At 42.3% G+C, this 11,588-nt stretch overlaps 1 protein-coding gene across 1 annotated transcript; it reads right to left on the bottom strand.

Moving 5' to 3' along the window:
* Positions 1-189: 189 nt before the first annotated feature.
* LOC135708812 (uncharacterized) lies at positions 190-10,272 on the bottom strand. Its single transcript, XM_065230963.1, has 2 exons — positions 10,232-10,272; positions 190-979 (listed from the first exon to the last, which is right to left on the bottom strand). Exons 1-2 carry the CDS (start codon positions 10,270-10,272, stop codon positions 190-192), a joined length of 831 nt encoding a protein of 276 aa, XP_065087035.1.
* Between the last annotated feature and the right edge of the window lie 1,316 nt (positions 10,273-11,588).

Consider the following 11,588-nt stretch of genomic DNA (forward strand, 5'->3'; position numbering starts at 1 on the left):
ACTGAAAACTGTAAAATACAGCTTTCCTGGCTCTTCGCGAAAAAACAAGTTAAAACACATGGAACGATGACCTGAACGAGACGACACCGTGACGAGGTCCAAAGGCTCATCCCGTCCGGTGCCGTCCCGACAGCTAGCAGAATACAAACAAACAAAAAACTGAAACTAGCAACTGACTACAAAAACGGACTAAATTTTATGATACAAATTCGCCTCCCTCAGGAATACCAGGAGGGCGTCGGCAGCAGGCGAGTCCTCTCCGAGCAGGTTCCGGATGCTGGAGGTAATCCCGTAAGTCTCCCGGAGGTCCTGGAATTCCGGGCAGACACACAGTAGGTGTTCGACGGTTGCCGGAAGGTGGCAGATAGTGCAGCTCCTGCGGAAGGGTCCTCCGCCGAAGTTGAGATATAGACGGCAGTGTCCAGTTCTCAGCCTCGAGAGTATCCTCTGGTCTGGTAGGTTTCGGAGGTCCGTCCATGCCTCCGTGGTTCCCTTGATTTTCCGGATGAAAGGCCCTCGAGTGCTGGCCCATTGGTCGGTCCATGCCTTCCGAACGGTGGCCTTAATCCACCGTTTGACGTCCTGGAGGGGAACTTTGTCGGTGAATCTGGGACCCGACGGTCCAGTTCCAGCGAGTTGGTCGGCTGCCTCGTTTCCGGGAATTCCGCAGTGGCCGGGTATCCACGCAAAAACGGTATTACTGGGTGCGTACTTGACAGTAGCCTGAATCCACGGGTGGGTGGGAGTTGCCGAGCAGAGCTCCTGGATAGCGCTGTACGAATCTGTTAAAATGAGAATTGGTTGATTAGCTGGTGAAGTGGCCGCGTGGAAGATCGCGGCCGCTTCTGCCGAGTAAACGGAGCACTGCGGTGGTAGGCTGTTGCTGACGAGTATGCCACTTCCGGATACTCCGATGCCAACGCCCGTGTTGGATCGGGAACCATCGGTGTACCGGTGGGTGAAATCGGTGAACTTGGACCTGAGAAGCTCAGCTACTGTGCAACGTAGGGCTATAGAGTTGTCTCCTGCTTTGAATCGATATGTGTCATAAATCAATCAAAGTAAAGTTTATGTGAAATTTATGAAATTTACTTCTTCTTTTGACACATATATTTAATCGATTTCTAAAAATAAATCGAAAAATAAACATCAGGCAGAGGGAGCTTTCACAGTTGTGTCTTTTTTTTATTGTAGTTTATTTGGGATTCGATCCAGAACTGTTGAGGTGTGATGCTTTCGGTGTCTGCGCTCGATTCCACTGGGCCACGGCTGACTTCAAAATTGAGCTCGTTCAATTAGCATGAAGTAAGAACCGCTCTTCCGATATGCTCGTTTTGCTAGAGTGAATAAAAATAGCACTGACAAATTTATGTTCCGTTTCGGTGGTGTCGTGTATTCAAATCTTTCTTAATGCTCCTGTGTGCAATAAAACAACGACTACATGATATGAGTTCATGGAACTTGTCCAATGCGTCACCAAGAATGTCGTAAAAAGCACCCACGGAAACTTTGTTAAAACGTCTTGCTCGATCCGCAGATGTAGCTTCAGGTTTCCAAAAGGAAAGGGTTTTATTCCGCTTAAGAAACCCCTCTAGCCAGTTTCTACCTGCCATCTTTAGTTTGTGACTGAACGGATGAGGTGAGCCGTTCCGCTCAGCTAACTCATATGCCAGCATTTTAACATCTCTCATAGTGATGCCATAGAATCGGGACTCCAGATCAAGTAAATGTTGTACCAGTTCCATTTCCTGTTCAGTAGAGAACACCGATGTTTTCGATCCTAGGCGTTTCTTCTTCTGCGGTGAAGCTATCCGCCTGGTGAGCGTGATCCTTGGGATCTGGTATTTGATAGATGCAGCTCTTACAGACATTCCGCATCCAACGGCATGTTTTGCCCTGCCATTTGTGTGTTTGTCCATGTTTGCCTTTGCGTTTTTCTTTTATAAACCCGAGGCATCTGAAAATAATCCGTGATTATATACACTGTTCATTTTACCCCATCATGAACTGTTCATTTTACCCCCAGAGCATTAATTGTTTTCGAGTGCTAATTTTAAACGAATTATTGATGAAAAGACTTACAATCTTCGATAAATCCGCAGGAATACGTCAAGTTAACGAAACTGATGGCTATATTTGGTTAGATTTTGATTTTTCACTTTCAAAAAACTTATTTTCTGCGACCGTAAATAACTTTCACAGTTCGAATCGAGCCGGTGTTTTTGTTTTTATTTTTTTTTATTCTTATTTGACAGGTCTTGATTAGTACAGGGTGTTTCAAACAGCTTAAAATACTCTTCGGATAGGGTAGCTGATAATGTGGTTCTGAATTTAACTATTTTTGCCGTGATTCCACTACATGTTCATTTTACCCCACCTGTTCATTTTACCCCCCAGTTCCCCTACTAGTGCTGGAATCTGAATTAGCCGTGTAGAAGGCTTACACTCAAAAATATTACTGTACAAAGACAGATTAAAATTTAATCATTTTATGGTTTAGCAATGTTTATACATTGATCCGATTAAAATTTCATTAAAAACTATACTAAATCTGAATAAAGGCGTGTAATAAGTTCCTAGTATACAAAGGAAAAAAAAAAAAACAAAAGAAATGCAGTTTGTTCTACTTAAAAAAAAAATCATTTGTTTAAGCAAATTGGCACGTCGAACCAACACTTCCTTATGAAACCCCACGAGAAATCGCAGTTGGACAGTCTGATCAAGAACATACATTATTTAGGGAATTGCGGTTAGTGCACCGCACACATCATCAACAATCACAAAACTTCGTATGTGTGCTCGTATGTGTGTCTGTTTTTCATCATGTCGCTCCAACGATGTGCAACGCGTAATTCATCCGGGATATTACCAAATCACCACAGACAAACAGACATAACACATTGAATATTTCTCATTGTAAAACATCGTCGCTAAAACATTACCGCCATCTGTTGAGTACACTGTGGTAGGTAGTACGCTGAACAGATGGCGGTAGTGTGTAAACATCAAACGCAAGGGAAATGATTATGCACGCCACAGGTGGCAGTACTACCAACTGAGACACTTTTTAATTGACCGTTAAATGCTTGTTCGATGAACAATTTGTGAGTGATATGTCTGTTTGTCTGTGAAATCACTGTTTCAGCTACTACAAAATCAGTGGAACTCCGACGAACAGACTGCAAAAAGGAAATCCCACTAAGTCCAGAAGTGGACCTTGCTCTAGGTCACATTCTCCGGTAAGTTACTACTCAAATAGTATTATAAACATTTCTAGACTAAAAGAGGAAATTGTATCCCTAATAGGTCAAATCCACCCTGAAAAATCAACTCGATCAAACTCTGGATCGCGGTCTCCGTCGAGAAGCGGCCGTTCTGATTCGGCTGATTCCGAAGTGGAAGAAAAACGAAAGCAAGCCGCTATATCCAGTGATTCTGGATTGGCTAACCGACGCGCACGGTGTCAACATGCTGTTATTTCTAGACCAACAATTGAAATAGGCGGAACAGCCAAACCTAAACAATGGTTTTAAACTCAAATTCCTCGATAATCAAAACACATCGAAGCAATCTAACACCACCATCTAATAGAGCAAACTTTTTTTTATTGAATGGCACGGTTAGTTTGCGTGAGAGTGGTTTGATTCTCGAGGATTTCAAGAGCAACATGTGAAAAGGGCATACAAGCTTTTTTTTGTAAACAAATCTTTGTAAACCCTTTTCTCGCCAATCGAGGGTCGCCCACGTAAACTAACAACATCATCGGGAACGGGAAAGTTTCGCCTACCCGGTGATGTTGATGGTTTGCGTTAGTGTCACATGGGTCGCGAAAAAAAGGGCATAAGAAGGTTTGTTAACAAAAAGCTTTTATGCCCTTTTCACATGTTGTTCTTGAATTTGCGTTTAAAGCCATTGTTTACGTTTGGTTGTTCCGCCTATTTCAATTGTTGGTCTAGATTTGTTGTTTGTTTACCGCGCACGATAAAGGAGTACCGTGACGTCGTATTAAAGTTGCTTGAGAGAGGTGAGAGACCCGGCGACATATTCCGGCGGTTTAAATCCCACGGGGTGAAGCAGATTTTCATCACAGCTACAGACCGATTAGCCTGCTCTCAGCGCTGAGCAAGCTGTTCGAAAAATTGATCCTCAGCCGACTAAACAAGTTTGTGGAGGAACATGACATTCTTCTTCCGGAACAGTTCGGGTTCCGCAAGGGGCATTCCACCAATCATCAGCTAGTGCGGGTGATGAATAACATCCGAAGTAACAAAGCTGCATCCAAGTCCACAGCCATGGCCTTGTTAGACGTCGAAAAGGCGTTTGACAATGTCTGGCACGACGGACTTATATACAAGCTTTGTAACTCCAACTTTCCACCATACCTTGTGAAAATCACCCGTAACTATCTCCAGCAAAGGTCGTTCAGGGTGTCGTTGAATAGTTCTCTTTCGGGACAATTTCCGATCCCAGCAGGTGTTCCGCAAGGGAGTCTGCTGGGACCACTGCTTTACAGCATCTACACGTCGGACATCCCTCCTCTAGGAGACGGTTGCGTGTTCTTTCTGTTCGCAGATGACACCGCGATAGCCGTCAAGGGTAGGATGCCTCGTGAAATTACGAACAAGCTCCAACGATGCCTTGACACCTTTACTGATTATGCCACCACGTGGAAAATCAAAATCAACGCCTCGAAAACCCAAGCGATCATGTTCCTTCACAGACAATCACCAAAACTTAAACCGTCTCCCTCCTGTACCGTAATAATGGATGGTACAAGGGTCGAGTGGTCCACTGATGTTACTTATCTCGGGATGTTGTTCGATGAGAAGCTCCTGTTCCGCTCGCACATAGAGAAAACCCTAGTTAAGTGCTCCGCCTTGGTTAGGTGTTTGTATCCGCTCATTTGCCGCAGATCCCGCCTCTCAAGGCAAAATAAACTGGCTGTTTACAAACAGATCATAGCCCCCGCGATCTTCTATGCCGCCCCGGTGTGGGAATCGTGCGCTCAGACCCACAGGAACAAAATCCAGGTTGCACAGAATAGAGTGTTGAGGATGATCCTAGATCGTCCATTCGACACAAGAATAGCAGACCTCCATCAAGAGGCAGAAATTCCCAAAGTAGATTCCAAAATTGATGATATGACAACCAAATTTATTCAAAAATGCAATCTTTCTGAACATGCTTTAATAAGCAATTTGTACATAGTAGGTTAAGTGTATATAGTAGAGTAGGTTAGTTTTAAGCTGTAAATAGTAGTATTAAGTAGTTTCTCTTCAAATTCTAAAAACAAAACAAACCAATCCCACCAAGGTGGTCGACCGTGTACTAAGTCTAGGACTAATTCTGTAAAACAAATTTTGAATTTTGCCCATACCTAAAGATGAAGAAAGCAATTAAATCACTTAGTAAAAAATTTATATGGTAATCGTCCAAGTTAAACTGAAATAAAGATCATTTAAACTAAAAAAAAAAAAAAAAAAAACAGATTTTCATCATACCACCATCCGTCGGTACCAGATCCTGGTGGCCGCGTTCGACGAAGACGCCAGCAGCCATCAAGGTGGTGAGGGAGCGGGTTCGTCAAAAAATGAACCGCTCGATCCGGAAGACCGCTGCTGACCTGGATGTGTCGATCGGGACTGCCCACACCATCATGACGAAGGACCTGGGATACAAGGCGCACAAGAAACGCAAGGTTCACGCGTTAACGGAGGCTACACACCAAATTTAAGTTTTCAATATCAGTAAAACAAATTGCTGGATCATGATCAGCAATCACATACTTTACTGAAAAACAGCAAACGATATTTTTACCGAGAAATTCAGCCAACATAAACGATTGCTGGACACCCAGTTAAGAGCTGTCAAACTGATAGCATCACAGTCGCAAGTATTTTGCATTTGTGCAAATCCTTCCACACCGCAGGAGGCGAAAAAAACTGCAAATTATGTAGGTAAGGACACTGGCTCGGACACTGATTATATTTAATAAATTATACATGGAAAAGAGCCTGGCGATTTTGTCTTTATTATTGGTACAAACGATCTTTTACAGAAGCTAGAAGTCCCTAGTGAAAACAATTTCGATTTACTGAGTTTAATAGTTTAATCAGCAAAATGCTGCCAAATGTCAAAATTGTTTATTGCTGAAAATCAGTAAAGAAATATTTCTGACATATTTGCTGATTTTCAGTCAAATATTTTAAGTTTGACAGAAGTTGGAATTGCTGGAAAATTCAGCAGAAATATTTTGCTGGGAAAGTTTGCTGATCTTTCATCAAGTCTAAAATCAACAAAATTTTGCTGATTTTCAGCGATTTAAATTTGGTGTGTACAACGAAGAAGAGGCTGAATAGAGCCAAACTGATACTTTCGCTGCACGCAGGTCAGGAGTTGGTGTTTTCTGATGGGAAGCTCTTTGTCTTGCAACAGGACGGCGCAATATCGTCCAAGCGTGGTGTCGGGAGAACTTGACTTATTTTTTCTATAAGACTTTGTGGCCTTCCAGCTCCCTGGACCTAAATCCCCTGGCATGCTGGCCAAGCAGATATGGGCTGAGATGCCGATGGATCAGGTGCGTGCCCCGCGTGCGATTCTTTTGAGAAACGTCTCAAGCTCGTCATACATCACAAAGGGGGGGGGGGGGGGTGCTCCCAGCTAATATGTCGTAAAGGTTCTTAATAAACATTGCTTTAATCAAAATTGACTCAGAAAAGAAAATCTTGTATTTTAATTTTTTTAAACACATTTTACAGTGTATTCGAGCTTATTGAACACCCTGTAAATGATTGCAAGAGTGTTGTATTAGTGTGGTTACAAAACTCTTCGGTATTTACATCATATGCGACGTGCTAGGAGCTTCAACAAATGTGACACACAAGGAAGAAGTGTTAGTTTGTTTACTAAAATGAACTATGCCCATTTTCTTATGGCAAGTTTTGCTATAAGAAATACTCCTCGTGTTAATTAGCGAAATTCACATCAAAGGTTGATTAATTGCGTAGGAAATCAGTTCGGCACGGCATTTGCGACCAGCATACACCTTCCAGTCGTATGATACAGGTCAAAAACTGTCCAAATCCGACCACAAATTTTTTTGTTATGAATTTCTGTATGGCAAAATTGTGAACTTTTCGTGAACATTAACGGCAAAGAACTCATCAACACTGGGAGACCGTGAGCTCCTGCCCACCTGTGATAAAACCATCTCGTACCACGTGGCCCGTTTAAGGGAAGGAAGGTTGGCCCAGAACTGAGGCGTGGTAAATTTAGAGCTGGTTACTGACTGATTTTGCACATGTGTGCTGCTATCCACTTAGTAGGGTATAAGACTTTAAACAAAATAACGTTGAGATTAGCTGCAAGATACACCCCTTTGAAGAAAGCGTTGCAAAGTTATTGATGAATCTACGCGAAACTGCACCAGGGCATGCGACACCTAGGTTTGAAATACAAAACCACAAAAGTGATGATGTACTAAAAAATATTCCATGCGATTTGACAGGTAGCAAAACGTCATTATCATTTTCTCATCATTTCCATCTGCTGGTCGACCGTAACGTAAATTCATCAGTACCGTTTGTACTCCATTTTCACCCTATAACTTCGTCCAGTTGAGAGATAGAAAATTGTCGTGTTCAACAAAGTTTCTTTAAATGATGTCATCTATAATGTTCATCGATTTTAACAAGACAGAAAAAAATTATTTTTTTTTATCTTAGTGTATAGGGGAAATGGCTCTAATGTTGACCTATCGAAGATTGGGCCCATCGCTAAAAATTTGCAATTTATCAATTTTATCTAGATGAACGCGTCATTGGGACAGTACTAAAGGGTGTCCACGATGAAATTGCCACACTATGAAATTGCTCTAACTTTTTAACCGTTGGGTAGAATTTAATGAAAATTTGGGTGGATTTAGTTCATAGTGCATTATTTACATTTTTACAGTTTTAAAGTCCTGTGTTCAAAACTCGCGGAAATGGAGTCGAAAGAACAGCTAGTGCGTGATAAAATCTTGCGCATTCATCACGAGAACAAGGATCTCTCGCATCGTTCCATCGCTAAAACGTTGGGAATCGCGAATTCCACGGTGTCGCGAGTGATTAAGCGGTTCGAGGAACGGTTGACCACCGATCGGAAGCCCAGAAGTGAAGGAAAAAGTATTCCGTACAACACCAAAAATCACAACCGCGTAGTTGGGGCCTTCAACCGAAATCCGAACGCCTCCGTTAGGGATGTGGCTAAGAAGCTGCACCTAAGCCGAAGTTTTGTCCAGAAGGCCAAAACTAAGGCTGTGCTTCGAACGTTCAAGGTACAAAAGGCCCCTAATCGCGACGAGAAGCAGAACAAGTCCGCCAAAACCCGTGCCAGGAAGTTGTACCTCAACATGCTGACGAAAGTTGAATGCTGCATCATGGACGACGAAACATATGTGAAGGCCGACTTCAAACAGATCCCCGGCAACCTGTTTTTCACGGCCAAGGATAAGTTCAGCGTTCCGGAGCATGTCCGCACTCAGAAGATGTCCAAATTTGCGAAGAAATTCCTGGTTTGGCAAGCCATCTGCACGTGCGGGAAGCGGAGTGCACCTTTCGTGACCCAGGACACGATGAACGGACAGGTGTACATAAAAGAGTGCCTCCAGAAGCGGCTGCTTCCTCTCCTGAAGGCCCACAACGTCCCAAAAATCTTCTGGCCGGATTTGGCCTCATGCCACTACTCCAAGGACGTGCTGAAGTGGTATGCGGACAATAAGGTCAATTTCGTGCCGAAAATGTTCAACCCTCCCAACACTCCGGAGCTCCGCCCCATCGAGAAGTACTGGGCGATTATGAAGCAGCACCTTCTTAAACGACCTAAGGTAGTGAAGACAGTCGAGGAACTGAAGAAAGTATGGGTTTACATGCAAAAAACGGTTGATTCACAGGTTGTGCAGAATCTTATGGCCGGGGTTAAGGCCAAGGTGCGGGCATTTGCGTATGGACTGTAAATAAAATACGAGTAAAATGGTAAAATGAAGTTTAATAGTTATTTCTCAATCCCTGAAAATTTGATGGCAATCGGATGAAAACTCGAATTTTGCGAATCAATTTTGTGTGTGGCAATTTCATCGTGGACACCCTTTAATGGATATTTTTGGTCGCAATTGAAAATTTAATCGATTGCTGAATTTATGTATGGGCTCAAATTAGGGGCATTTGGGCCGACTAGGTCTGTCTCTGCTGTGATGTCCTGGCCGACCGACCTCCACTGACGTTCTCAAATTTCTGTTTCTATTACATTAAAATGTAGCATTAAACGGTTAGAATCTGATCAAATCCATCCGAAAGAAAGCCTGTTTCGCCAATTGATCATTTTGTCAAGCTTCTGCATTTCTGTTCCATCAGATGTCACAGCTGTTGTTTACGGTGACATCTATCAGAAACTAGACACAATCTGTTTTCCTATAGTTGTTCACAGAGGACACTGCAGTGCAAAATATGTCTGGTACCTCTATATATGCATTTAGATTATTATTCGAAGTCCCTCCTTTTTTTACACATTCTGCACATAAAATAGCTCACCCCTCACAGAATTTCCCGCCGAATTTTATGTATGGGGCGGGGCATAAAGTATCTTTTGCGCAGAATATGTAAAAAAGGAGGGACTTCAAATGTTAAAGCAAATGCATATATAGAGGTACCAGACATGTTTTATAGTGTCAGGTACTCTATTTTGTAATCTGTGAAAGGGAAATCACAAATCGAGTGTCAACAAAATACATGGCATGTTGAGAGATTGAGCTCGTAAGAGAGAATTTCTCTCTCAAATTTGAATTTTTTTTGGCTCTCTGGGGACTGGTAGTAAAGCAGGTATTTTTATTTAATTGTAGCTTGCTTAACAATAATTTCCGGGAAAAAACTAAACGACAAAGTCCCTGATTAATTTCTTTAGGTTGTCGTTCACTTTTTTTGACCTGAATATGCACCGAAAGCGAATTATTCCCACTTCTCTCAATTTCTATATGGGGATTTTTACCACTTCCTACCAGCGGAACAGTGCCATCTCTGTGGAAAATGGTCGAACAAAATGATTAATTGAATAGAGTGGTTAGTAAACAAAGATTGATCATAGTAGCAATGCTTACTACCTGAAGGGCTTTGTTATTCGCGAGTGAACGAGTGGTAGTGCTGCAATATAAAATAAAAAGATCAATAAATCGGTAAGGAATGATTTTTCAACTTACCTTGCCATAGGGAAGAGCGCTACTTCGTCGTAATCGCCCATTTCCGTTCTATCGAGCAGAAATCATCAATAATATCAATGATTTCACCATGCACAAAACAATAATACGTTTGTTCCGATGCGTTAGTTCATTAGCTACGACATAAATCCTATTAGAGCGCGTTGTATGCATATTTACGCTCATTGTTCTCAAAACAAAAGAAGCGCTCCTAGCGCATCCCCTTTTCCTCCGTTTATCCGTAGGACGAAGAAAATCTAATGGCATTTCAATGCGTTTGGACGGAATTGAAACCCGTAGGACGAATTTAGAAGCAAGAAGCAGTGTTAGATTTTTAATAATATCTCAACATTGTTTAACTGTTTATCAAATCCAACGGTACGTATGGAAAGGTGGATAAATTTAGAAGTTATCTTTGATGAAAACATTCCATGTTTTGTTCAAACGCTTTACAAAAAGCGTGGTAAAGTGCGGGATGTCCTTAGTAGGGCGGAAATTAGATCAAAAACCCTACCATTTTTTTGCTGCAAATGTGGTCTACTTTCACCTCCTTTCGGGTGTAACACGAATTAGCAGTCACCCTGTATATCACCCATTGACTTTGCCCAACCCTTTAATACATTCAACTAGTTTTCAATCCGACAAGTAGGCTTACTCAGCTCGGGCTTTTCCGCTGCCGCTGCCGTTCCGCTTCCGCTGGCATTGCGCTTGGGCCTTAACACAATATTTGATATGAGGGGGTTAGAAGGTGTAAGTGAGTTTGATCGATTCTCTTCATCGACTTTCTCTTTTGATAGCCACAGCTTTATAAACAGAGTTTGATAAAGGAGGTTCTCATCTAGCATCCAGAATGGCACATTAATCAAGGAATGTGTTTGCAGCTGAATTATTACCGAAAGAGGAAGTCGATGAAGAGAATCGATCAAAGTCACCTACACCCCTTTCCTTCAAACCCCCTCATCTGACATCTGAATGTTTTCCTCCATAGCTCTACTATATCGGGCCTTATTACGGGCGTCACTACACGGTGCAGAATAAGAGCCGTGATTACCATACAAATCAAATGGGAATCACTTCACCGTGACGACAAGTGACAAGTTTTCACCGTGAAGTGACATCCGTAATAAGCCCCATCATCCCCAAATTGATGGTCACTTGAATACCCGCTTGAAGCACGGCTAAAGGAAGGTATGGAAAAACTGACCGAAATTGGTTAACGGGAATATGTACATCCGAAAATCATCGAACCGATCGACAAACAATTATTAGCATTTCCGATTTAACCGATCGAAAAACAATTATTAGCATTTCGGATTACCCAGCAACACCCATCTTACTAAGCAACTTAGTTTATTTGATC

This window comes from Ochlerotatus camptorhynchus, unplaced genomic scaffold, assembly GCF_037179485.1.
Source record: "Ochlerotatus camptorhynchus isolate MF236.1 unplaced genomic scaffold, CSIRO-AGI_Acam_v1.1 ptg000335l, whole genome shotgun sequence".
Lineage (NCBI taxonomy): Eukaryota > Metazoa > Arthropoda > Insecta > Diptera > Culicidae > Ochlerotatus > Ochlerotatus camptorhynchus.

Coding starts and splice junctions, on each gene's coding strand:
- LOC135708812 (XM_065230963.1), bottom strand. CDS start 10,272: ATGGGCGATTACGACGAAGTAGCGCTCTTCCCTATGGCAAG. Junction 980..10,231: donor GCGCTCTTCCCTATGGCAAG/GTAAGTTGAAAA, acceptor TGAGCTTCTCAG/GTCCAAGTTCACCGATTTCA.